Source organism: Miniopterus schreibersii, assembly GCF_964146895.1.
Source record: "Miniopterus schreibersii genome assembly, chromosome: 17".
Taxonomy (NCBI): Eukaryota; Metazoa; Chordata; class Mammalia; order Chiroptera; family Miniopteridae; genus Miniopterus; species Miniopterus schreibersii.
Window position 1 is genome coordinate 3,577,241 of NC_138117.1, and position 23,837 is coordinate 3,601,077.

At 38.9% G+C, this 23,837-nt stretch overlaps 1 protein-coding gene across 4 annotated transcripts in view; it reads left to right on the plus strand.

Annotated features, from left to right (window-relative positions):
* Positions 1–23,837, plus strand: part of TMEM67 (transmembrane protein 67) — a 32,412-nt gene that overhangs the window by 4,868 nt on the left and 3,707 nt on the right. For 3 of the 4 annotated variants that reach the window (XM_081116445.1, XM_081116442.1, XM_081116444.1), the window contains exons 3-25: positions 426–519; positions 1,921–2,020; positions 3,040–3,109; positions 3,202–3,276; positions 4,022–4,084; positions 4,368–4,519; positions 4,636–4,744; positions 5,435–5,521; positions 5,833–5,898; positions 7,604–7,760; positions 8,339–8,462; positions 8,931–9,036; positions 11,944–12,000; positions 13,263–13,361; positions 15,479–15,577; positions 15,832–15,918; positions 16,277–16,376; positions 16,463–16,602; positions 18,124–18,264; positions 19,804–19,884; positions 20,344–20,460; positions 23,446–23,562; positions 23,667–23,771. In XM_081116445.1, the coding sequence (XP_080972571.1) occupies positions 426–519; positions 1,921–2,020; positions 3,040–3,109; positions 3,202–3,276; positions 4,022–4,084; positions 4,368–4,519; positions 4,636–4,744; positions 5,435–5,521; positions 5,833–5,898; positions 7,604–7,760; positions 8,339–8,462; positions 8,931–9,036; positions 11,944–12,000; positions 13,263–13,361; positions 15,479–15,577; positions 15,832–15,918; positions 16,277–16,376; positions 16,463–16,602; positions 18,124–18,264; positions 19,804–19,884; positions 20,344–20,460; positions 23,446–23,562; positions 23,667–23,771 (2,346 nt within the window). The remainder of the gene's footprint in view (positions 1–425; positions 520–1,920; positions 2,021–3,039; positions 3,110–3,201; positions 3,277–4,021; positions 4,085–4,367; positions 4,520–4,635; positions 4,745–5,434; positions 5,522–5,832; positions 5,899–7,603; positions 7,761–8,338; positions 8,463–8,930; positions 9,037–11,943; positions 12,001–13,262; positions 13,362–15,478; positions 15,578–15,831; positions 15,919–16,276; positions 16,377–16,462; positions 16,603–18,123; positions 18,265–19,803; positions 19,885–20,343; positions 20,461–23,445; positions 23,563–23,666; positions 23,772–23,837) is intronic. The other variant, XM_081116443.1, reaches the window with a different exon arrangement.

Genomic DNA, 23,837 nt, shown 5'->3' on the forward strand with positions numbered 1-23,837 from the left:
AAGCTAATGTCCTTGAAGTATTAAAAATTAGAATAATTACTTTAAGACAAGTAAGACTAAACTATTAATTGACTGTTTACTGAATTCTGTTGAATTTTGTTGTTTTATCTTTGTAAATGGAAAAACTGAATGATGGTGTTAATTATGAAAGCAAGGACGCATTTGAACTGAAAATCATGAAGAAGAGAGAACTATTGCCCAGAGTTAATAGCAGTCAATACATAGTTATAAGTGTATATCTTAATTTTGGAATATAAGCACAAATTGGCTACCCAGGAAATTTCTATGTGGCCCATTTGTGTATTATGTATGTGAATAAAAACTGCAGATTATACCGCATTGTGGCTTTTTGGACTTACACGATTAATTAAGGAGGAAAAAGTTGATTAAGAGGGAGAAAATTTTTTTTTTTTTTTTAAATTTAGAAAGGTGTTACCAAAGATGGCTGGAACTGCATTTCTTGCCCTGGTGGTTTAACTGCAGAAGGAAAGTGCCACTGCCCCACTGGCCATATTTTAGGTAAGAAGTAGATTCTTACAGAGCCGTGTAGATGCCTGGACATTCTAGGCAGAAGGAATCGCAAGTGCAAAGGTCCTAAGACGGGCACGTACTTGGCATAGTCGGGTCAGCAATGTACTGATGTGGCTGTAGCAGAGGAGGAAAGTGGAAGCAGAGGGTCTGAGAGGTTGGGGTGACGGGGTGCAGATCATGTAAGGCCCTGTGGGCTGTGATCGTGACCTTGGAAATTAATCTGTGTGAGATGGAAGATCATCGGAAGGTTTTCAGAGAAGTGAAATGATCACATTTAGTTTTTAAATGAGCTTCTTCCTGGGGAATTCATTAGGAATCCGTCGCAGAAGTCCAGGGTACAGATGATAGCGTCAGTCCAGGTAACAGTTATGGAAGTAGAGAGAATAATCCAGCTTCTGGATAGACTCTGAACAGAGAGCTGGCAGGACGTGCAGATTTACTTTCTAGTTTTAATTTTTTAAATATAGGTACTGAGAAAATGGTCAAATGGAGTCACCATTTACTGAGCCAGGATGATTGGGAGGAATAAGTTGTTCACCTTTACTTTTGCTACAGTTGTTTTTACCACCTTGCAAAATCTTAACACCTCAAAACCTCCTGGATAACATTATGATCGGGACTGATGGTCTCTGACCATTTTTCACAAAGTCTCTATTACTCCTTCTGCCCCAAAGTAATTGTTATCGTATTGTGTGTGTGTGCTTCTAGAATTTTTTTTTCCTGTTTTTAACATACAGATATACATTGTAGTCACAGGAAATGTAAGTGGTGTCTTTATATAAATATTTCATAACAAAATACTGTTTCACAGCACACTTTTTTCACTTAGCACTGTGAGCTGTTAGACCTATCTCATTCTTTTTAACCCACCCTGTAGCATTTCATAGTGTAGATAAACCACCATTTTGCTATTTTAAATATTAAGGTTGTTTTCTAACAAATAATGCTTTGATGAGTATCCTTATACATGTGTACATGTGTTTCAATAGGTTAGGTATCTAAAAATGAAATTGTAGTGGTGTAGGGTATGAATTTAAAATTTTAATAGATACTATCAAAAGCCCTCTAAGTGGCAGAAACTTAACAGCAGTCTGTAAAAATGCTTGTTTTCCTCATTCCCAGTGTAACAGGAGCATACAGGTAAGAGGTAAGGAAATTTTTCAAGAAAAAATACTAATTTTCGTTGTGAGGATTTGGAAATTTAGTTTCTGTATTTTTCTCTGTGAATGGGGAGGGTTTCACTTTTCTGTGTTATTGAGGTGCTTAACATTTTTTTAATGCAAATAACATTTTGAGAATTATTAGAATTACGAGTGAGTTTTCCTAAGTATATAAAAGCTTAGATGTTAATTATGAGTTACATCTTAATTCTGTTTTTAAATTGTTTAGTGGAAAGAGATGCAAATGGAGCATTGTTGTCTCAAGCAACTTGTAAGCTCTGTGATGGGAATGAAAACTCTTTTACAGTAGCCAATGCTTTAGGAAACAGGTAAGCAGTGTGCTGCCTGATGGCTTCATTAATATCATTTTATATTTACGCAGAATCTGTACCTTTTTAAAGTACTGTCCTATAGCATTTGCTCCTCACATAACCCAAGGAAGGATAGAAGTGGACACTAACAGCTAAAGAAGCCATGGCCTAGAGAATGAGACAGAATAGCGTTCATATGTTGTCTCTTATCAGTTGTTTGACCTTGGATAGCTCAATAGGTCAATCTCCTTGTCTTTAGAGTAGGATATACCACCCACTTCATCATCTGTTATCACAGCTTAGAAATAAATGTTAAATTCTTAGCGTAGCGCTACAGAGTAAGTGCTTCAGAAGCTATTTTTGTTTGTTATGTAATTTGCATACACTCTGTAACATAATATATAATGCATCCTGCTTACTGTGGTTAGAGTTCAGTGCCATGCCCTAGCTCTGTCTTGCAAGTAACGAACACCCATCTACACCATCAGTGTCCCCACTAGTTCAGTGCCCTCTGTTCTTTGTGTTACTCATTAATGAAAAATGTTTTCCCAAAATAAACTGTGACGACCAATGGACTTTAAAAGTGTTGGTTGTAGGTTTGATAAGGAGTAGATACATGTTTCTTTTCAGCATGTTACCTTTTTGCTTTGTGGCAGATAAAATAAGGAAAGTATATTTGATATAAGTACTTATAAAAATGGATTGGATTTCATTTATATGCATTTGTTGGGCTCATTTGTTAATTGAGCGATTTACTCATCTTTGCTGTTCAGTATTATTTATTTTTTACATCCCATGTGGTTTCAAAAGAATACTCCCCTATTATTAATTGTATTTATTTATAATTTGCCTTATAATACTAAGAGTGATATAAAACTATTCAAATCAGTATTAATATTTTTAATTTGTTTACTTCTTACAAGAAATTGCTTAGCTGAATAAATCTAATCTAGTGTTTTGGAAGATAAGTTCTTGATTAAATTTAGGCTTAGTATAACTCATTAACATTTAAAATATTATTTTTGTTATATTGACAGGTGTGTCCGATGCGAGCCAACATTCATTAAAACCAGCAGGTCCTGTGCGTGTTTAGAACCTAACATTTTAGTAAGGCTAATCAAATTGATAACATATATATTTTGAAATTAAATTGTTCATACTGTTCCATAAACTGTTTTATTTGTTCATTCATTTTTTAGACGGGGGGCTTATGTTTCAGCAACACAGGAAATTTTCCTCCACTTATCATTTCAGCTGCACGTTATGGAGAGCTTGTGAGTATGTTTAAATTTTTTGTTTCATTGTTAAGAATATTTCCGCGCTTCTTTGGTAATTAATTTGGGACTAAAATGAGCAACATTTGTGTGTAATCACTTTAAAAGAGAAACTATCCGTTTAAGGAACATTAGACTGACAACTCAGCATTATAATTCATAAGTTCAGTTATTGTCTTCTCCACCTTAGCTCACTCCTTTTTCAGTGCATCTCAGAATGTTCAAGCTGAAAGATCCAATATAGATCCTGCAAAGAATGCAGCATAATTTAGTTAGGAGCACCAGAGAATAGAACTCAATCCTGCATTTACCAGACATCCGCTTTGTATCTTTGGACTTAGTTGACATTTCTAAACTTCAGTTTTATTGTCTGGAAATTGGGCATAATAATAATACATTCCTCACAGTGCCTATACATGGCAGCCGCTGGGGAAATGAGGACTATCCCTATCCAGCCAGGTGCCTCATTTAAGAGGAGAGCATGGTGGCGAAGAGTTAGAGCTTTTGCAACAGATCCTGGTGATGACAGCATCTGGGATGTAAAACGGGAAGTGTGAATGAATTGGACCTGAAGAGGTCACAAATCCAAGAGAGTAGGAGTAGACGACTGAGGAGTAGTTAGTTGATAAGCAGTGAGGACCCTATGCCGGCAGAGCTTGGGGCGGAGCAGGCTAGGATCTGGTTGCTGTAGTATTAAGGAACTTTTATTTGAACTTAAAACTAAAATTCCTCTTTTTGTTTGCAGGGCATGTCTTTCACTTCAGAATGGTTTACAAAGTATTTGCAATCATCAGCAGCTGCTTGTTGGGTTTGAATTTTTTTTAAATAGTTTTATATAATTTTGAAGAATTGTACCTTTCCCCCTCCCAGACCATAAAAGTTTTCTCTCTAAGTAGATATATCTCTTTAGTCTTATTCTATGAGAAGAATAAACCCTTTCTAGGGGATTGAAAGAGAATATGTAAAGAAAATGTTCAGGAAAGGTATCGAAAGGCAAAGGGAATAGGTAAAATTAAAACCAAGCATAATCTATTACATCAGCTTTTCTTAGGACATTAAGCTCCGTGTTCTGTTTCCTTGTTGTCTGGTAGGTATATGCCAATCTGACATCCTGCCAAGCTCTTGGGAATATGTGTGTGATGAACATGAATTCTTACTCTGCCACTTACGATGCCTGTCGACTGTTTCAGTTAGTCTTTGACAATACTGCTGGCCTGGGCACTGTTCATTCTGTTTCATTTTGGTAAGGATATTCTGATGGATGAACTGTCATTTTGACCAACTTAAGTGCAGTTACTTTCACAAATATTAGTATAAATATTGCTTCCCCGTTGTTAAAACAATTGTAATTGTTTATAGGAGACAGAATCTTCCGTGGCTGTTCTATGGAGATCAGCTTGGACTAGCACCTCAGGTCCTCAGTACTATACCTCTTCCTACAAATTTCAGTTTTAAAGGGCAAAACCAGGTACAAGCATAACTACATTTTGACTTTCAACTTGAAAAGTAGTAAGAACGTTACTAGTCGTAATTATTGCATTTTTAGGTTGTTTTTAAATTTTTAAGTATCAGCTATTCATAAGAACTAAACAATATAGAGTTTAGCTGTCTTATTTGAGTGCATATATGCATATGTCTGGATTATGTGGTGATGGCAGCACATATACTTGTAGGGTTGGGAAGGGAAGGGCAGTTCTCATCAGCAGATGCAAAACAATCTGCCCCTCTATATCTCTACACATTTAAGAAGTGCTTCCAGACACAGACTAGGGCTCTATCCTATTTCCCCAGCACTGCACAGGTCCAAATTCTCACCTCCAATCTTTTGACTCTCTAGAATGAAGTGATAGATTATTCCCTCCCCTACCCACCTGTGTAACAGGTTTGAATGGAGGTTATCTGTCACTAGCACTGCCCCTCAATTCTGAAACAATAGTTTCCATGCCAAAAACAAACAAACAAAAACCGTCCATTTATTTTAGGTGTGTTCAGTTGTAGAGATTTATAGATTAATTTTGCTTCAAAATAAAGATAATTGAATTTAATATTTGATCTCTGGAAACAGAAAGGGTCAGTCATCAATGAAAATTTCTTTGTAGAACAGTATGTTGCTTTTAGAGTATGTGACATTATTTTATTCCAATCTTTCTTTAATCAGAATACAAAAATGAAGTTTGTTGCTGCTTCCTATGATGTAAGAGGAAATTTTCTCAAGTGGCAAACTTTAGAAGGTGGTGTTTTACAGGTGAGCATGATTCTAGCTAAAGAATCACTAATGTGCCTTACTTTTGCCTGAGGAAAGATTAGTTTATTGCTTGAATGGAGCATCAGTTACATGCTATGGTTGATTTTTTTCTTGTACTTTAAATTGGAATTTCTTGAAACCACCTTAAGTTATGACTTTAATTTAAATAAAGATGTTCTCTTTTCCTACCTTTAATACATTAAATAAGTGTTCTATAAAGTGTGTATCCATGTTGGGACTTGAGAATTCTTGACTATAAGCCAGGAAAACATTTGTGAGAGAAATTTATCAATTGTATCCTTCTGCTGTAGCTCTGTCCAGACACAGAAACTAGATTAAATGCTGCTTACTCTTTTGGAACAACCTACCAACAAAACGTAAGTTAAAGTTTGAACTGTATCCAATAGTCTGTATTTTAGTTTCATTTTCAAAACATTAGCATAATTGGAATAATCTTTGAATGTTTGAAACTGGAGATGTTTTGAGTAGTAATGAAGAATTTCACTGATTGATGTAATTTTTTATTAGCCTGGGTACAGAAAATCTTAATTGAATTAGCATGAAGAGAGCACCGTGTCTGCCTTAGAGTTTTATACATCATGTGATGTTAGATTTTCATAATCGGTTGTTGACTCACCTTAGGCATACAGGTCTTAAAAGCAGGGTCTACTTCTGAGAATTTTGGAATACAGTAAAAATGTTATTTTATTTTTAGTGACTTAATAAAAATGTTACTCCCCCTCCGTCTACCCGCCCTACTCCCAGTAACAAGTAATAGTGCTGTCTTTTCCCTCCCTCCACACTTTCCTTCCTCTTCCCTCCTGACCGCCCTCCTTCCGGTGACCATTTTGAAATTACAGTATGGTTCAACAGAGTAGTATGAGCCATTAAACATTCACTAGTTTACAAAAATACTTCTTGATTAAATGCATATACACTCACCATAGAACAAAACTGTGATTACAGTTTCGTTAAAGCCACGATGAAAAATAGTATCATGGAAAACACTGGAAGAAAATAAACATTTTTAACGTGGTTATATCTGGATGGTGGGATTACGTGTGATTTTCTTTTTTATATCACAAACATGAATTCACTTTTATTATCAGAAATGACATATATTATTTCCCAAAAAAAAGGAAAACAGAATGTTATATGTCTGCCATGGCCAGAAGAATCAACACTTGTTAAGTGCCTGCTGCTGTGTGTTCAGCATTTTATCATTGTTATCTGGGCCGTGAAATACTATGTGAAATGCATATTATCTGTACTTCACAGAGGAGGAAGTGTGGTGCTCGGTGAAATTAGGTAATTTACTCAAAGGTCTTGCATCAGGTAAATTGTGCAGCCAATATTCTGTTAAGTTAAAAAAATCATGTTTTTTCCTTTGAACTTGGCTGCCTATCAAGTGCTTCACAGTGTAGTAAACAGCTATATAGACAAAATGTTGCAAAGAGTACATTAAGTGTTAGTCTGTAGGTATGGACAAGGTACCATATTGGCACACACCAGGGGTCAGTTCCTGAGGAAGCAGAGAAGGACTTCATGGTGGGAGTGATACTTGGTTTTCTAGGATGAATATGAGTTTGCCAGGAGAACATAGTGGGAAAGGGACTGTCAGGCAGGAGCAACATTTGTAGCATTTGAGAGACATGGAAGAGCACATAGCACATTTAGGTGCTGCACGCTGATTAGTATGAATGGACTTTAAACTGGTAGGGAGCAGTGAGAAATAAGCCTGGCTTTGTTAGGGGGCCAAGTCATAGACAGCATTGTACATCAGGAGGAAGAATTAGGGCCACATCCCGTCTCACTGCTGTACCGTGATGTTGAGAGTGAAGGCATGCCCTCTTCAGCTGGGTTGTAGGACAAGAGCCAGGCAGTTCTTTACTGTTAGGTTTTTTTGGTCCTTATTTAAAAAAAAAAATCATCTATAGCCTCATGTATTAGAAAGCACAAGGAAATGCATATCAACAAGGTAATTTAAACATTTTATGAAATTTTTTTAAAAATAGCCTTTGAAAGATAATATGTGTTGTAATATTCAGTTGGGATGCTTTTATTTTTAATTTTATCTTCCAGTGTTTGATTCCTGTTTCTAAGATCTTGACAGACTTTCCCACTCCTATATTTTATGATCTATACCTTGAATATACCGATGACAATCAACACCAATATATTTGGGCTCTGCCTGTTTTAAATCTAAATCTTCAACACAATAAGAAATTTGTGAACCAAGGTAAGACATCCATGCACACCATTCTTTCCCTGAGCTGAACCCAACAAATAGACCAAACAACCTGATAACTGAATAAACCATGGATTGTAAGAAAGGTCATAGATTCCCTCTTATTGTATGGTTTTATATAGCATGTTAAAAAGTAAAACAATAAGATTGCCGGTATATTTAGAAACTTTTACAAAGTGTGTCAGGCTTATTGTTAAGAAATCATATTATTGCTAAAAGAGTGTCCTGAGAAAATTAATAGAACTGTAACCTGGGGCTTCTTCAAGTTGTTCAGGAGCTGCTTTCTGGACAAATTCGTTTCTTTCATTGTTTCCCATATTATAAAACTCTGCTTATTCAGGAAATGTGCAGGGATCACTTTTCCAAAGTGATGAAAAGTCCAATCAGTCAGAAAACATTCATAAAGTAGGGAAATCTAGTGGGAAGTTCTTACAGCAATAGTGTTTTCTGCAATCGTCTTACAAAATGCACTAATTTTGTGTGTTAAATTTATCCAGTCAGCTTCTCGAGAGCCACCTTGAACAATTTGAAGGTATTTTTAATGCCATTTTTTCTTTTTATGATTAAAGACAGTAACTCTGGCAAGTGGCTTCTAACTCGGCGCATTTTCCTAGTGGATGCACTAAGTGGGCGAGAAAATGACCTAGAAAGTCAGCCAAGATTCATTCGAATTGCTACACAGATATCACTGAGGTAAACAAATGTCTTTCACGCTAAATTAGGCTTAAAGCATAAAGCAGAATATCATAAAAGAGCGCGTTTACCAATAATCAAAGGGAAACAATGAAGACAACTCAACGGAAACAAAGCCTAAGGTTGTTTTAGATATCTGTGTGGCAGATGAGGTTACACCGATAGAGGCGAGACACCAAGAAGACAATTACAACGAGCTTGTGGAGTTTCGTCAGAATTCACGTTACAGGCCTCACTCACTCTAGACCTGCTGAATTAGAGCCGGTTGAGGGGTGGAGAGTAGGGCGAGTGTCAGTGGGCTGAAATGGGTACATGGGAAGGAGCCTGCCAGATGGTTGCAATAGGCAGGCCTCCTCTGTCTTCACCTCCATGTTAAGTCCAGATTAAGTTCAAAAGAAACCATAAGTTAAGTATATGTTTAAGGGCCTACATGTACTTATAACGAGAAGTGTATTTTCTTTCAAACAGCATCCGCCTTGTACCCAACACAAAAAATGGAAACATCTACCCTCCCTTAATCACCATTGGCTACAGTGACATTGATGTCAAAGATCCCAGCAGCCAGTTTGTGAAGGTGAGTTCTTGACTAACCTGTGCCTCTGTGTGCGTTAAATATGGGATACAGTTACCTTGCGGTCAAAAGGCAATTCGTCCTTTCTCAAGTTCTACATAAACACTGTTCTTTATATAGTCAAATCTTAATTATTTTTCTCTAATAATGGTAAGAGGTGAGTTCTTATGGAGCCTGAGTATTAAAAAGGCAAGAATAAGTTTTTTGTAGACAGTGTCACCAACAGTCGGGCATCCCTTTCAGGATGCTGGGGGATGCGGAGAGGGAGCATCTCTCTGCTGCTCTTCTCTTTGGCCACCCTGCTTCTGTTAAGATTTTGTCTTCTCCTTGCCCTGGCCTACAAAAATCAACCAATGAATGCATAAATATGTGGAACAACAAATTGATCTTTCTGTCTCTCTCAAAATAAAATAATTAATTTAAAAAGAAAAAAAGATTTTGTCTGCTTGCCTAATTAAACCAGGAACTCAGACTTTCCAGTGGGCAGTCTTGCCCACTTCAAGACACACTTCAACTGGCAGAAAGATGAAACGGATGAGCTTTATAACTAGTCGTGCTAAAATGAACTAGAGAATGCAGTTTGGACTTACAGCTGAGTGGGCTTTCTACTCTTTCCCCATCTCAGTTAAGCTTAGCCACAGAACTAAAGGCCTCTCCTGCCGGGCAGGGTCTGTAGGGGGAGAGGCCGTGTGCACCCTGAGGACAGGCTGCACCCCGGAGAACGGCCTGGGAAAGGCGGGGCCGTACGGGCTCAGCTCCTGCTCAGCCTCGCCAGTGGGTCAAACGTTTCTGCTCGGAAGACAGATGGAGACAAACCAGAAGGGGCCCCGCTGTTCTTTTTCCTCGGAGATTAAGCAGTTGTCCCCTTCCCTCTCTGAAAACAGGAAAAACGGGGATAAGCATCCCTCACCCAGCAGACTCACTAATAGCTTCTAATTTCCACTCTTGGAGTTTGCTGAGTTTTAATGTTCTCGTTTCTTCAGCGAGTGCTTTTGGCCTCCCTGCTGTGCTTGTGCTTGTAGCCTGGTGCTATTGGAGCTAGGCTTTCATTGAGCAAGAAGACTGCACGCAGCATAACTTTCCTCTGAAAGACTGATGTCCTCACTGTTCTGCCTGACCCTCTGTTAAAGTTAGTTTCCATTGCCATGGCTTTTGCACACTGCACTAGGATGACACCCAGAAGTATGCTCTGACGAAAGACTGCCTGGGTCAAAATTTCCTGGTGGGATCACTCTCGGGTAACCAAGAGTATAAGTATATTTATTTTATATAAAATAATTCTGGATCTTTTCTTTAAGTACTTTTATTGTCCAAAATATTCCAAACTAAGTCTTGACAAATTGGAAAATAAGAGAATGAGTTGAGAGAATCATGAAACTGTACTCACAAGGTCCACCTTAAATTCATTCTAATGTAGAACGTACAGTTCATTTCTTGATTCCTCTTGGCAGCTGCTGCAGAAACTATGTGTTAGTTTTAGGCATTCGCCACTTCTCCGCGCTCCCACCAACAGCAGATGACCTTCCCTCGTGTTTTACGAGGATTGAGACTACCCTGTGCGAATTTCCTCAGGTTTCCTCTCTGACACTGCAGCACCTGTTTCATCATCCTTGTCTCCCGCCCCTAATTCTAAGGGGGGAAGCCCTTTCTCCTTTCTTTAGCTAGTCATCTACTTTTACTTGTTTGCAGACTTTCCCAGTGCCCTGTTTCACCCTCACCCGTCTCAGCCGGCTTCTCTGTTAATCCCATTCCTTTGCTTTAACACCTTCAGGTTGCCCCTTCTTAAAAGCAGACTAAAATAACTAAACGATAAAATGCTTCCTCAATCCTGTTAGCTTTTCAGCTTGCTATTGTGTATCTTTCCTTGATTTTCCAACCACTTATTCCTCCACCATTTGCAATCTGGCCCAAGCCACTGTGATCAGAACAGCCTGGTACTGGCACAAGAACAGGCATAGAGATCAGGGGAACAGAACAGAGAATCCAGAAATCAACCCACGTCATTACGCTCAACTAGTATTTGACAAAGGAGGCGAGAGCATACAATGGAGTAAAGACCGTCTCTTCAATAAATGGTGCTGGGAAAATTGGACAGGTACATGCGAAAAAAAGAAACCAGACCACCAACTTACACCATACACAAAAATAAACTCAAAATCGGTAAAAAACTTAGACATGAAACCATAAAAGTCCTAGAGGAAACATAGGCAGCAAAATACTGGACCTCTCGTGTAGAATTTTCACCGATACGTCGCCTAGGGCAAGAGAAATGAAGGGAAAAAATAAACAAAGGGGCCATTTTGCTTCTTTGAAAAAACTCCGTGAAGGTCAGCAATGAATTTCACATACACTGGCTTTATTTCTTAACACATTCGACACTGAACTCTTGACCTTGAAACCCTGTGCTCTGACCCTGGTCCGACCCAGGACCTTGCCTCTCCTGCCTCTCCCAGCCCTGTTTCTCACTTTTTACTGGTGGTGGTGGTTCTCGTCTTGTCTTTTAATGTAGCGGTGTCCCTAGGTTCTCATTCAGCCCTTCGATTAATCTGCGTCTTAGGGTGTGATTGTTTCACCAGTTGCTAAATTCTTGATACGTAAGTTCTGTCATATTCCTAGTTCCGTAAACCTATCAGAAAATGAACTGATTAGTTTGGATTGACGGCTGTTAATGAACCTAACCTAGCTCCTAATGAACCCCTCTTTCCTTAATGTGTGTTCAAAGGGGATATTTAAGCAGCGTGAATAATTCCCAAAGCATATCCATTTATGTGTAAGGGTCAACTAGTAAGATTGATACTTCAAAAATGTGGCATTTATGGTAAAATCCAGCTACAAATGTATTTTTATAGTAAAAGTAGGTTTGTATTATATATTTTCGGTATGACTAATTTGCTTTCTTTTAAATATCAGATTTCTTTCTCAGTCAAATATGAAATGAATCAAGGAGACGCGCATATCCAGACAGATGTGAGTTTATTTTAAACTGTTAAAATATTTACAGTATGTTTTTTAAATAAAAAAATTTAGATGGACAGGAAAGTGGTCCAAATAAAGAGATCTGCATCATATTTTTCACCCAGCCTCCTGTGATTTTAACATCTCATGTAATTATAGTGCAGTGATCATTGTCAGGAAATTAATACTGATACAGTCCTATTAACTCATCTTTGAATTTCACACTTTTTTTACTAGTCTTTTTTGTTCTAGGATGTAATCCAGGGTTGCACATTGCTTTGAGCCGTCACATCTCCTTTGATCTGTGACAGTTTCTTAGTCGTTCGTTGTCGTTCATGACTGACCCTAACACTTGTGAGAGAACTGGTGGATTATTGTGGTTTATCTGATATTTTCCCACGATTAAATGTAGTTTTAGAACAGATACCACAGATGATGTTATGCCCTTCTCAGGGAATCATGTCAGAAGATACTGCATGTCAGTATGTCATTACTGATACTAACTTTGACCACATGGCTAAGATGATTATCTGCAGAGTTCTCTACTGTATGTGCCATTTATAATTGATAAATATCTTAGGAAGAGATACTTTGGGGTTATGCAGATATCACACTTACTATCCTTTTGCCCTCTAATTTTGGCATCTATTGACAATTCTTTCCTGTAAAAAGTATTAACTGTGATATTTGTGTGGTGGTAATTTTCTGTTTCCATCATTTCTTCTATATTTCTGCATTGGAATTCTACTTCAAAGAAGAGCTGTTCTTTTGCCCACATTGATTTATTTGTCAGTTAGTTATTTAAATCAGTATGGACTAGTGGATACTTATTTATTCTAGTGATTATATTCCATTACTATCTATTGTCTTGCTCAAATTGTTCCAGATTTGGCCCCTGGGAGGGTCCCTTCAGTTTGGCTCCTATATTCTTTTTTTTAAACTTTTTTTTTTTTTTTTTTTTAATCTTTATTGATTTCAGAGAGAGGAAGGGAGAGGGAAAGAGAGAGATAGAAACATCAATGATGAGAGAGTCATTGATCGGCTGCAGCCCGCAACCCGGGCATGTGCCCCGACCGGGAATCGAACCCTCATCGCCTGGATTCTAGGTCGACACTTTAACCACTGAGCCACACCCGGCCAGGCGGCTCCTATATTCTTTGAGCATACCATCCACTCCCATTTTTTGAGTACTTTTATACTTTCTATTTATAGTACTTTTGAACATTGATGAGGGAAATTACATAAATTCCTAAATTTTTTTTGTTTTTTTTTAGATTGCTTTGGGTGTGTTGGGTGGGCTAGCTGTTTTAGCATCCCTTTTGAAGACAGCGGGATGGAAGAGGCGCATTGGAAGTCCAGTGATTGATTCACAGGTATGGTCTCAGGAGCTTTTAAGTGTATTTTTATCTTTGACTATTTTATGTCCTAATAAGACACAGCTAGCGGATGAGTAAAAAGTCACTCTGGGGTTTCTCAGGGGTATATGACTAGAGAGGTACATGCACACCTCCTTTCCCTCCCACATTGCTGCACTCCAGTCTGCCTCCCACCGGCAGTGCTGGTCTTGCCTCCTCACAGCCTCGCCAACACTTGGTATTTTTCCAGCCTTTCCATTTTTGCCAGTTTGTGGTGTAAGTGGTGTGTCATTGTTGGTTCAATCTTTATTTCTCTGATTACTCTTCATAGGCTTCATTACTCGTTGGATTTTCCCTTCTGTTTATCTATTGCCCATTTTTCTCTTAGACTTCCAATTGTTCTTACTTATTTAAAATGGTGTCGTGTGTTTTGTTTTGTTTTGTATTTTCTACATATGAGTCCCCTTTTGGTTTTTGGTATTGAAACTTCTTCTCCAAGTGTGACCCATCTGTTGTTTTATCTCTGTGTTCCTGTGTTTAACAGAAAGTCTTAATTTTGATACTGTCACACCTGAATAGTTTTTTGTTTGTTGGTTGGTTGGTTGGTTTTTTTTTTAATATATCTTTATTGATTTCAGAGAGAGGAAGGGAGAGGGAGAGAGAGAGAGAAACATCAGTGATGAGTGAGAGTCATTGATCGGCTGCCTGCTGCATGCCCCTCACTGGGGATCAAGTCTGCAACCCGGGCCTGTGCCCTGACCAGGAATCGAACCATGATCTCCTGGATCCTAGGCCGATGCTCATCTGCTGAGCCACACCGGCCAGGCCTGAATAATTTTCATACTACAGTATATGATGTGCTTTTAGGACCTTGCTTAAGAAAGCCTTTCCTATCTCAAGTTTGAAAAATACTCTCCCATGTTTTATTCTCTTAACTTTTCAGTTTTACTTCTCGTTTAATTTTTTTTTTTTTTATTATCTATCATTTATTGAATATTTAGTATGTGCCAGGCATTTTAAAACTTTACATGTATAATTCATTCAGTCCTTGCAATAGCCGTATGAAGTTGGGTATTATTATTCCCACTTTCCACAGGTGAAATTTTGGCAGACATTAAGTAAATGTTATGCTCGTTTAATTTTTATAGCAACTCAGTAATAATATTTCCATTTAGCTGGTTAAGAAAAACGAAAAAACAACATCTACCATGTTTGTGGTGGGATATCTTCGTGACTACAAAGCCAGTATGCCAGGCAATCTGGGAGTGGGCTTTGATTCACTGTTTATTTACTATTTAGGGTAGTTGTGGAAGGCTTTCTAGAGAAGTGGACTGTAACCGGTGTATTTTTATCTGTGCATTCCACACATAGTCATCGAGGGCCCACAGTCTGAGTGCCTGGCACTTTACCAGGTGCCGGGGCGTGTGACAGAGAGGCCTGGCCTCTACCAGGTGCTAGGGCCTGTGACAGACAGGCCTGGCCTCTACCAGGTGCCGGGGCATGTGACAGTGAGAGAGACCTGGCCTCTACCAGGTGCTGGGGCGTGTGACAGTGAGAGAGACAGGCTTTGCCTCTACCCTCAGAGCTCAAGAGTTCACAGAGAGAGTCAGGGAAGAGTATCTGATGAAACAATACCCATTTCATTCCACAGAGTATTTGAGGTGAAAGTGTGGAGTGGTAAATCATTAAATGGTTGGAATTGGCAGACGAAGCTGAAAAGGTCATTTTGGCCTAGGTTGTGAAGGACCCTGTAGGTCAGGAATTTGTATTTTGTCTTAGGGAGGAGTCACTGAGGAAGAGTAGCACAGCCTACCCATCCGTCCACTTTATGTGTCAGAAGCTAACTGGCGGCGTGGAGGCTAGACTGAGGAGAGGCGCTCCGACCGGGAGACGGTTAGGAAGCAGCTCTAGCTTTCTCAGGTGGCGACAGGCGGGGAAGGCTGCATAGGACACAGGCCGCGGGAGTGGACCAAAGGTGAGGGCCCACGAGGCATCTAGGAGCGGCTGCAGTTGGTCTTTCTAATCGATCCAGGAAATAAGGCTGCAAGCTTGAGAAACTGGTAGCAATGTGTTATTAAAAGTGCTGGTAGAAATACATTGAGTCTGTAACAACTGTAATTCTTTTTAAATTGCAGACAGTTATGAAATTCTTGGTATACTATGCTGGTGATCTGGCCAACGTATTTGTTACCATCACTGTGGGAACAGGTCTTTATTGGCTTATTTTCTTCAAAGTAAGTGAGTTTTTTAATTTAACCTGAATGCCAATGCATGAATAACTGGTAAGTGCTCTTTACAAAGGAGCTACTTTTATTTGGGAGTGTTTCTGATCAAGAGTATTGAGGCAAGTGCTAAGCTCACCATTCCCTGAGTGTGCTGGGTTTATTGAGAGCATTACTACCTTCCTCTGTGTGTTTTCTGTGGGTTAAAAGTTATGCTTAGTAAAAAGCTTACATGATTATGTTTAATGGTGGAATTTTTGTTACAGGCACAGAAGTCTGTCTCTGTTTTGCTACCAGTGCCGGCTCAGGAAGAGCGCTTTGTCACTTACGTGGGGTGTGCTTTTGCTCTGAAGGTAGGTTTCAAAGGACAGGTTAAAAAATGTAAAGGGCCTGCTAATAAACTTCTAAGTCCTTAAAATTAAAGTACATACTTTTAAAATCTTTGGTGTAGAATTTAGTTTGATTTTGAGAGAAAGCACAAATTACTGTATTTTACATAGGAAGTTTACTTTTATGTATAATAGCTCATTTTGAAAATCTGGCTTGAATAACTTTTTCTAAGAAGCCATAAATATGTTTGAATTAACATCTAAAAAAATTAATGGAAAAAATATCCTCCGGTGAGGATTACCAACAACGACGAAAAGGAATTAGTCTTGTTCCATAAGTCAGTTTGAGCAGAAGCTCCTAGGTGTCTGTTGTCGTCCTCAGGCTCTGCAGTTTTTGCATAAGCTCGCGGCCCAGGTCACCGTGGACGTGTTCTTCATCGACTGGGAGCGGCCGAAGGGCAAGGTGCTTAGGGCTGTGGAAGGTGAGCGAGGTGGCCGCGCGTGCCAGGCTCTTTTGCTCCCTTGCGGAGGGAGGTGAGAAACCCTCTGATGCGTTTGTCTCCCACAGGCGAGGGTGGCGTGCGGAGTGCCACCGTCCCTGTGAGCATATGGAGAACGTATTTCGTAGCAAATGAATGGAATGAAATTCAGACTGTGAGAAAGACTAACCCCGTCTTCCAAGTGCTTGTGGTCCTCTTCCTGCTGGAGGTAACAGCTGTTTGACGTGTGCAACTATTTGCAATGTATGGGTGCCACCTAAACGTTAATTTAATTTAATTCCAGCTAAGTTTTCATGTGAGCAGAAGAGTTTTCTAGAGGTTGAACTATTGCTCAAGCTGTTAAAAAAAGGAACGGCTTTTTAAAAATCATGGTCATATACACATACCATGAAATTTACCATCTTAACCATTTTTAAGTATACAGTTCAGTAATGAACTATACATTCACAGTGTTGTGCAATTTCTAGAACTCTCTTCATCTTGCAAAACTGAAACTTTGTACCCTTTTAAACAGCCCCCCATCCACCCTCTCCAGCCCCTGGAAACCCCCACTCTCTTTTCTGTCTCTTTGGATTTGATTTCTCTAGGCAAGGGGTGGCTTTTAAACCCCTGGCTTGCAGCAGAATCCCCTGGGGAGGCTTTTACAGAACACCCGTGCCTCACCTCCCCCAGAGTCTGCTTGATTCATGGCTCTGAGGTGTGCCCTGGTGTCTGTATTTTGAAAAATCCCCTTTGCTCCATGATTCATATTCTCACTCCTGTATTATGACCACTGTTCTAGGGTTGCAATTTTGCACGTTGTTACTGAACCCCTGCTATGAACTGTGTTCCGTGTTAAGAGCTGAACAGGACACATGAATGAGGAAATGCCCTCACAGTTAGTTATCCGTGGGTCTGGGTGCCTTATTAAAGAGTATTCGGTCCTGAACGTGGGACTGGACTATGGAAGCTGTACGGCCACAGGTTTTCTCAGCAATTAGCCTTAGGTCTGTCTGCCTCCCCGATCCCCTCCCTTCCCTCCTTTCCCCCTTTTCCCCCCTTTCCCCCTGCCCCCCTCCTTCCCCCCTTCCCCCCTCCTTCCCCCCTTCCCCCCTCCTTCCCCCTTTCCCCCCTCCTTCCCCTTCCCCTTCCCCCCTTCCCTCCTTCTCTCCTCCCCCTCCTTCCTCTCCTTCCCCCCCTCCTTTCTTTCCTCTTTTAAACCAGAGTGTGTGCGCCAAGGACAGTGGACACTACCTCAGACTTTTATCTGTAATGGTGTTTTTTAAAGCTCTAGAAAGCATTGCATGAGAAAGAAGTTTATATTCAAGGAAGTTTAGAAAACACTGGATGTGATAAAGTCACTCACATAGATTTCTTTACCATAAAAAGTATTTTGCATAGTGTCTGGCATATCTTAAAATCTCATGAAATGTTAGTTTTTTCGTCGGTAGTTTTCTGAAGAAAGTTTTATTCTTCTGACAAACTTTTGAGCTTTCTCAGTGTGTGATGAGGCTGTATTTGCCTTTATTCATAATGAAGAAAATGCCAAATGAACTAGCTAAATATTTTTGTTAAGTGCTCTGTAATTAAAAATACTGGATAAGTGTTTTTATCTAGATTTTCCACTGTTGTATGAACTTGAATATTTTCATTTTTTAAGGGAAGGAGTAGGGAGGAGTATCTCATGTTTAAACTAGAGAAGTCTTCATTCTTGTCTGTGTAAGTTACTTTTTTTTTTTTCTAACTGCAGGTTGTGGGATTCAAGAACTTAGCGTTAATGGATTCGTCCTCTAGTCTTTCCAGAGACCCATCCAGCTACATTCCTCCTTATAGTCGCATTTTGAGATACGCAGTGTCTGCGGCCCTCTGGCTAGTGATTGGAATTGTACAGGTACCAGGAGATTATACTTTAAGCAACGTTGCCTCTATTTTTATAACTATTTACATATAATTATCCTCAAACATTGACCACATTCTGATTTCTGACAACAAAACAACAACAATACCTAATTCTAGAACAAGAACTAATAACTGATTCTTGCATAATGTTATAATCCAGGCGCTGGGTTAGTTGGTTGCATTGTACAATTGCCAAGACTTGTTAAAACTTGACGCTACAGAGCCTTTTCAGAAGTGCCAGCACCTCCTTGGTCAGAACCTAGGCACATGGCCACACCTCACTGCGTTGGCATCTTGCGCCCGGGCAGCAGTGTGCCCGCTCAGAGAAGGGGTCTGTCACTGAGGGGTAAGGAGAAGGGGAGGAGCAGCCTCGGGCACCAGCACCTCACCCCGTCTCACTGCCCTTGCTCCCCGCGCCGTGTCCTTCCAGTGGGAAGGTGGTCCGCCCCTGGGCCACTCTGAGGTGGCCGGCGTTGTTCCTCAGGCGTCCTGCAGGGCCCGCAGCAGCCTGTTGCGGTCCCGTGTGTTTGCCTGCACAGACTTCCCTTGAGTCTCATCAGGGGCTTCAGTGTTCGTGCCTTTTAGTTCCCTGAACTCAGCTTCTTCAACTTTTAAGTGGTATCCTTTAATTTTTAAACTTTTAATGTTGCTATTTTTCATGATCTTTAAAGGGGTTTAAAAAAATATCTACATAGAGTATTTAGGAACATAATCAGCTGCCATTTTATTTATTTGTTCACGTATCTGAGTGCATTTTATGTCCTAGATACCGTGCTGAGCTCAGAGATACGCTGTAACATGACCAAGTTACACATGTGACAGGTGCTGCAAAGGGCATCAGCAGGGAGGTGAGAGAGTGAGTGAGGCGAGGGGAGTGGAAGTTAGGAATGGAGGCGGCAGAGACAGCGGGGACAGTTCTAAATTGGATAGTTAGGTAGTGTTACCTTTCTCTGAAGCACATCTAGGAAGGACTACAGTGTGAACTTTTTTGATTTATAAAATTTCCCTTTATATATTATTAAATCTGGAAAACACCTGAAACCATTCCATTTGAATATTTAACACATTATCTGTAGTTGAAGTAGAATGTTTGATATATGCTTTTTATGTGCTTCTCTGTCTGAGAAGGTTAATTTGCAAAACAGCAACTTTTCTAATGGCTCTTGGAATTTAGGAGATGGGCAGAATCACAGAACAAGATGTAATTCTGGCCATTGATACGGTGGTTTATACTAAATTGTAAAAACCCTTTCTTCCTTCTCTCATGTTTTTCATGTCTTGTTTTAATGACACAGAAAAAGTTTTTAAAATTCAAAATACATTGCCATCAATAAATCTTAACACAGTTCCCAAACCTTTCTTTCTTTGACAGAGAATCAGAAATGATAAGTAGGATTTTATCCCATAGGAACTGTTAGAGGCCACTGTGTTCTTGGTTGGAATTTCTTTTGTCTTAAGATACTACACTGTGGCTATAAAAGAAAATTAAATCTTAAGAGCTAATAAGCATGAACTTGGCTTAATGTTTCAGATCGTGTTCTTTGCTGTCTTTTATGAGAGATTTATAGAAGATAAAATTCGACAGTTTGTTGATTTATGCTGTATGAGCAATGTAAGTACTTTCTGACTTTATCCTGCAACTGTTACTTTCCCTGTTTAAAGGTCATGAGTACATTAAAAGAGGCTCTAAAAGTGATTTGGTATAATTGGATTATAGTCTAATTTCCACTGGTGGTTAACTCCAGAGATTAAGTTATAATGAGCTACAAGTTAATATTTACTGTCTTTGTTTTTTTCATTTTTATTTGCAGTTTCTTAACTGTGAATTCCTTATGCTACCAAATAGTTCGCCCAGCCGAGGAGAGTTTTCATATGTCAACCCTCTTCCTTCCTTTCCCTTCCACCTGCTTTTTAAAATCCCCTCACTACCCTTATTACTTTATTACCTTCTTTATATCTTTTCCAAGAATTCAACCCTTATTATTTGGAAATGAAGCAATTTCAAGAAAAAGTTAATTTTCACCATTTTGCAGACGAGCTGCCAGTCGCTCCCCGTTGTTTTCTCTTCTAGATATCCGTGTTTCTGTTGTCCCACCAATGCTTCGGGTATTACATCCACGGTAGATCGGTACACGGGCACGCAGATACTAACATGGACGAGATGAACATGAATCTTAAAAGAGAAGCGGTATGAATGCATTTCACACCTTTTTAAGTTGAAAGATAGGTTCTCTGTTCTTAACCTAGGATTTGTAATAATATATATTTTTTAATCCTCATTGATTACTTTGAAGGCTGCTAGGATACTAGCTCATTACCCTGAACACTGATAAAGGGAAAGAACCAATTTCATCCCGCGGTTCCTATATGAACTGTATTTCAGAGAACCTGAATAATTCATGTGGAAAGTTCTTCCTTTATAAGGAAGTAAAGGGAATTCTGAGTTAGAAAGTCACCATTTTGTAATGACTAACGGATCAGTGCCTACAGGCTGCAGTCATCAACGGATGCTGAAACAGTTAAAGGAGAGTGTGCAGGGAACTTCATAATGAGGAACCAGGCTGTCATAATCTGAATGCACTGGCTCAGTCTTACTACAAGTAAAAATTAGAAAAACTGACAATATGTTCTTCCTGTTATGGCACAGTATGAAGTACATAATATCACCCATGAAATGTTCTTGCCTAAGAAAATTGAACCTGAATATAGTGAAGCCTCTAGATCTAACCACTAGTTTACAGGAAATAGAGGGGATAGAGAGGAAATTAAATAATATCACAGGAAGTTGTTAATCAAATTCAGAATGTGAGATGTCTCACAGGACAAATGACCAGTGTCTCCAACAAGTGAAAGACATGAAAATGAAAGAAGGGGGGTGGTGGTAGTGATGGAAGAACTGTTAGATAGTAAGATGGTTAAGAAACAAAACCATTGAATACAATGTGTTGACTTTGGATCTTGATCAAACAAATCAACTATAAAAAAACTTTGGAAAAAATCTGGGAGATTTAATGGACTATATATTAAATTACATTAAGGGAGATTAATCTTATTAGGTATGAAAATGCCATGATGGCTCTTTTTAAAGACCTTATTAGATACACTTAAAACTAATACAAAATAATATTGAATGTAAACTGTAATTGAAAAATAAACTTATTTTTTAAAAAGACCTTATTAGAGATACATACGGAAGTATTTACAAGTGAAATGACATGATATCTGGGGTTTGCTTTTAAAAAAAAGAAATTGGAAGGATAGGTGAAGCAAAACTGGTAAATAAATACCTAAGAGGAAAATACAAGAGGATTTATTGAAAAAGGGACTATACCTATGGCTTGTAAGAATTTAATGCATGCCAATGACACATCTCAAAGATGATTTTCTTAATACATTTAACTGGATAAGTTGGTTAACTACTAGAAATTACACCTGGATTTAAAAGTGAAATGTAAACTGTGAAACTGTAAAGACCTAGGAGAGAATTTCAGACTGGGAGATAACATGCTAAGCACAAAGAATAAAGAGCCCCAAAGGGAAATGTCCACTGACTTGACTTTATTGCTGTAGGACATTTATGTACCCAACAGTCATATAAGTGAGAGGTGTGGCAGACTAGGGTAAAACTCAGAGTAAGCAAACAGTGAGTTAAAACCTCAGTGGAAAAATGGCAAAAACATTTTTTAAACTACATAAACAAGAAACAGAAGAGACAAACCTCTAAAAAATATTTAGCTCATAAATAATCAAAGAAATTAATGTACAAATAACATTCTTGTCCTGGCTGGTTTGGCTCAGTGGTGAGAGTGTCGGCCTGAGGACTGAAGGGTCCCGGGTTTGATTCCAGCCAAGGGCACGTACCTCGGTCGCAGGCTCCATCCCCATGCGGGCAGCAGCCGATGGATGTGTCTCTCTCACATCGATGTTTCTCTCTCTCCCTTCCACTCTCTCTGAAAAGCAATGGAAAAATATCCTCAGGTGAGGATTAAAAAATAATAATAAAAAATAACATTTTTGCCCCCTTCAAATTAGCATTCTTTTTTCTTAATTTTTTTTTAAAGCTTTTACTTCATATCATCACAGATATGGTGAAATGGGCACCTATAAAACTACTGGTCTTGAGATAAATTTTTATAAACCTTTTAGAAAGCATTTGGTGGTATATACCAAGGACTTTTATTTAAAAGTTTACTATTTTTGGCTCGCTGATTCTTTGAATCTAACTCAAAGAAATAATTAGCAGTGTGAATAGCTAACTGGGTTCAGGATCTTCGTCATGGGTTATAAGGGCAAAAACATGTAAAAATGAGAGAATATTAAATAAGTTGGTTTACCTGTACAGTAAAATCTTAGGTAGACATTTAAAATCATGTTTTGTAGAATATTTAATGATATGGAGAGTTGCTCAAGATAAAATGTTTAATGAAAAAGAAATTGGGGCCCTGGCCGGTGTGGCTCAGTTGGTCGGGCATCACCCCTGCACCGAAAGGTTTCTGGTTTGATTCCCCGTCAGGGCACATGCCTGGGTGCAGCCTCCATCCCCAACAGGGGGCATGCAGGAGGCAGCTGATCATTGTTCTACTCTCACATCGATGTTTCTCTCTCTCCCCCTCTTCTCCTCTCTCTAAAAATCAATAAAAATATTTTTAAAAATTGGTATGATCCCAATTTTATGCCATATATATGGGCAAAATGAATGCATATCTGGTCCATGCGTTACCTGGTGGGTCACATATCACTACCTTATTTTGGAATTAACTAAAGTGTTTTAAAAGTATTTAGAAAAAAAAAGGACCATTTGTGTTTATAAAAATAGTCAATTCTAAGATTTGACTGTTTGACATGCATTGAAGAGCAATAAAGTTAATCATAAAGAAAGCCACGAGTATCAGTATACGATGAACTCTATGGATTTTTACAGAGTGGGGCAGAGTAAAGGAGATGGTGGAGTCCTTCAGGGAGTCTGACAAACAGAAATCAGTGAGGCCTAGAGGACACGGGGGACCCTGGGTAATGTGGGAGCCTCTGTCTCAAGTACAGTTTCAGTAAAATTTCACTTGGCTTCTGAATTTTGTAATATGTGATACCAACTAAAAGAAAAATGTTTGCTGTTTTTTATTAACAGGAGAAAATTTCATAATCTTGACTTAATTTAAATCCTTTAACTTTTCAGGAAAATTTGTGTAGCCAGAGAGGCTTGGTACCCAACACAGAGGGTCAGACCTTTCAGATTGCAATTTCTAGCCAGATGAGACAGCACTATGACAGAATTCATGAGACTCTAACAAGGGTTTGTATGCACTGTAATTAAGATATATTTTGCCAGTATTTCATTTGTTTAAATACCAAAAATGTAAGACATTTGCATTTATTCTTGTCTCTTTTTCACATTAGAAAAATGGCCCTGCTAGACTCTTGAGTTCATCAGCAAGTACTTTTGAGCAGAGTATAAAAGCATATCATGCTATGAATAAATTTCTTGGCTCTTTCATCGATCATGTATGTATGTCAGCATTTATTTTTAAGCTAGAATTAAAATGCAGTTTTTAAAAAGTTAACCAGGAA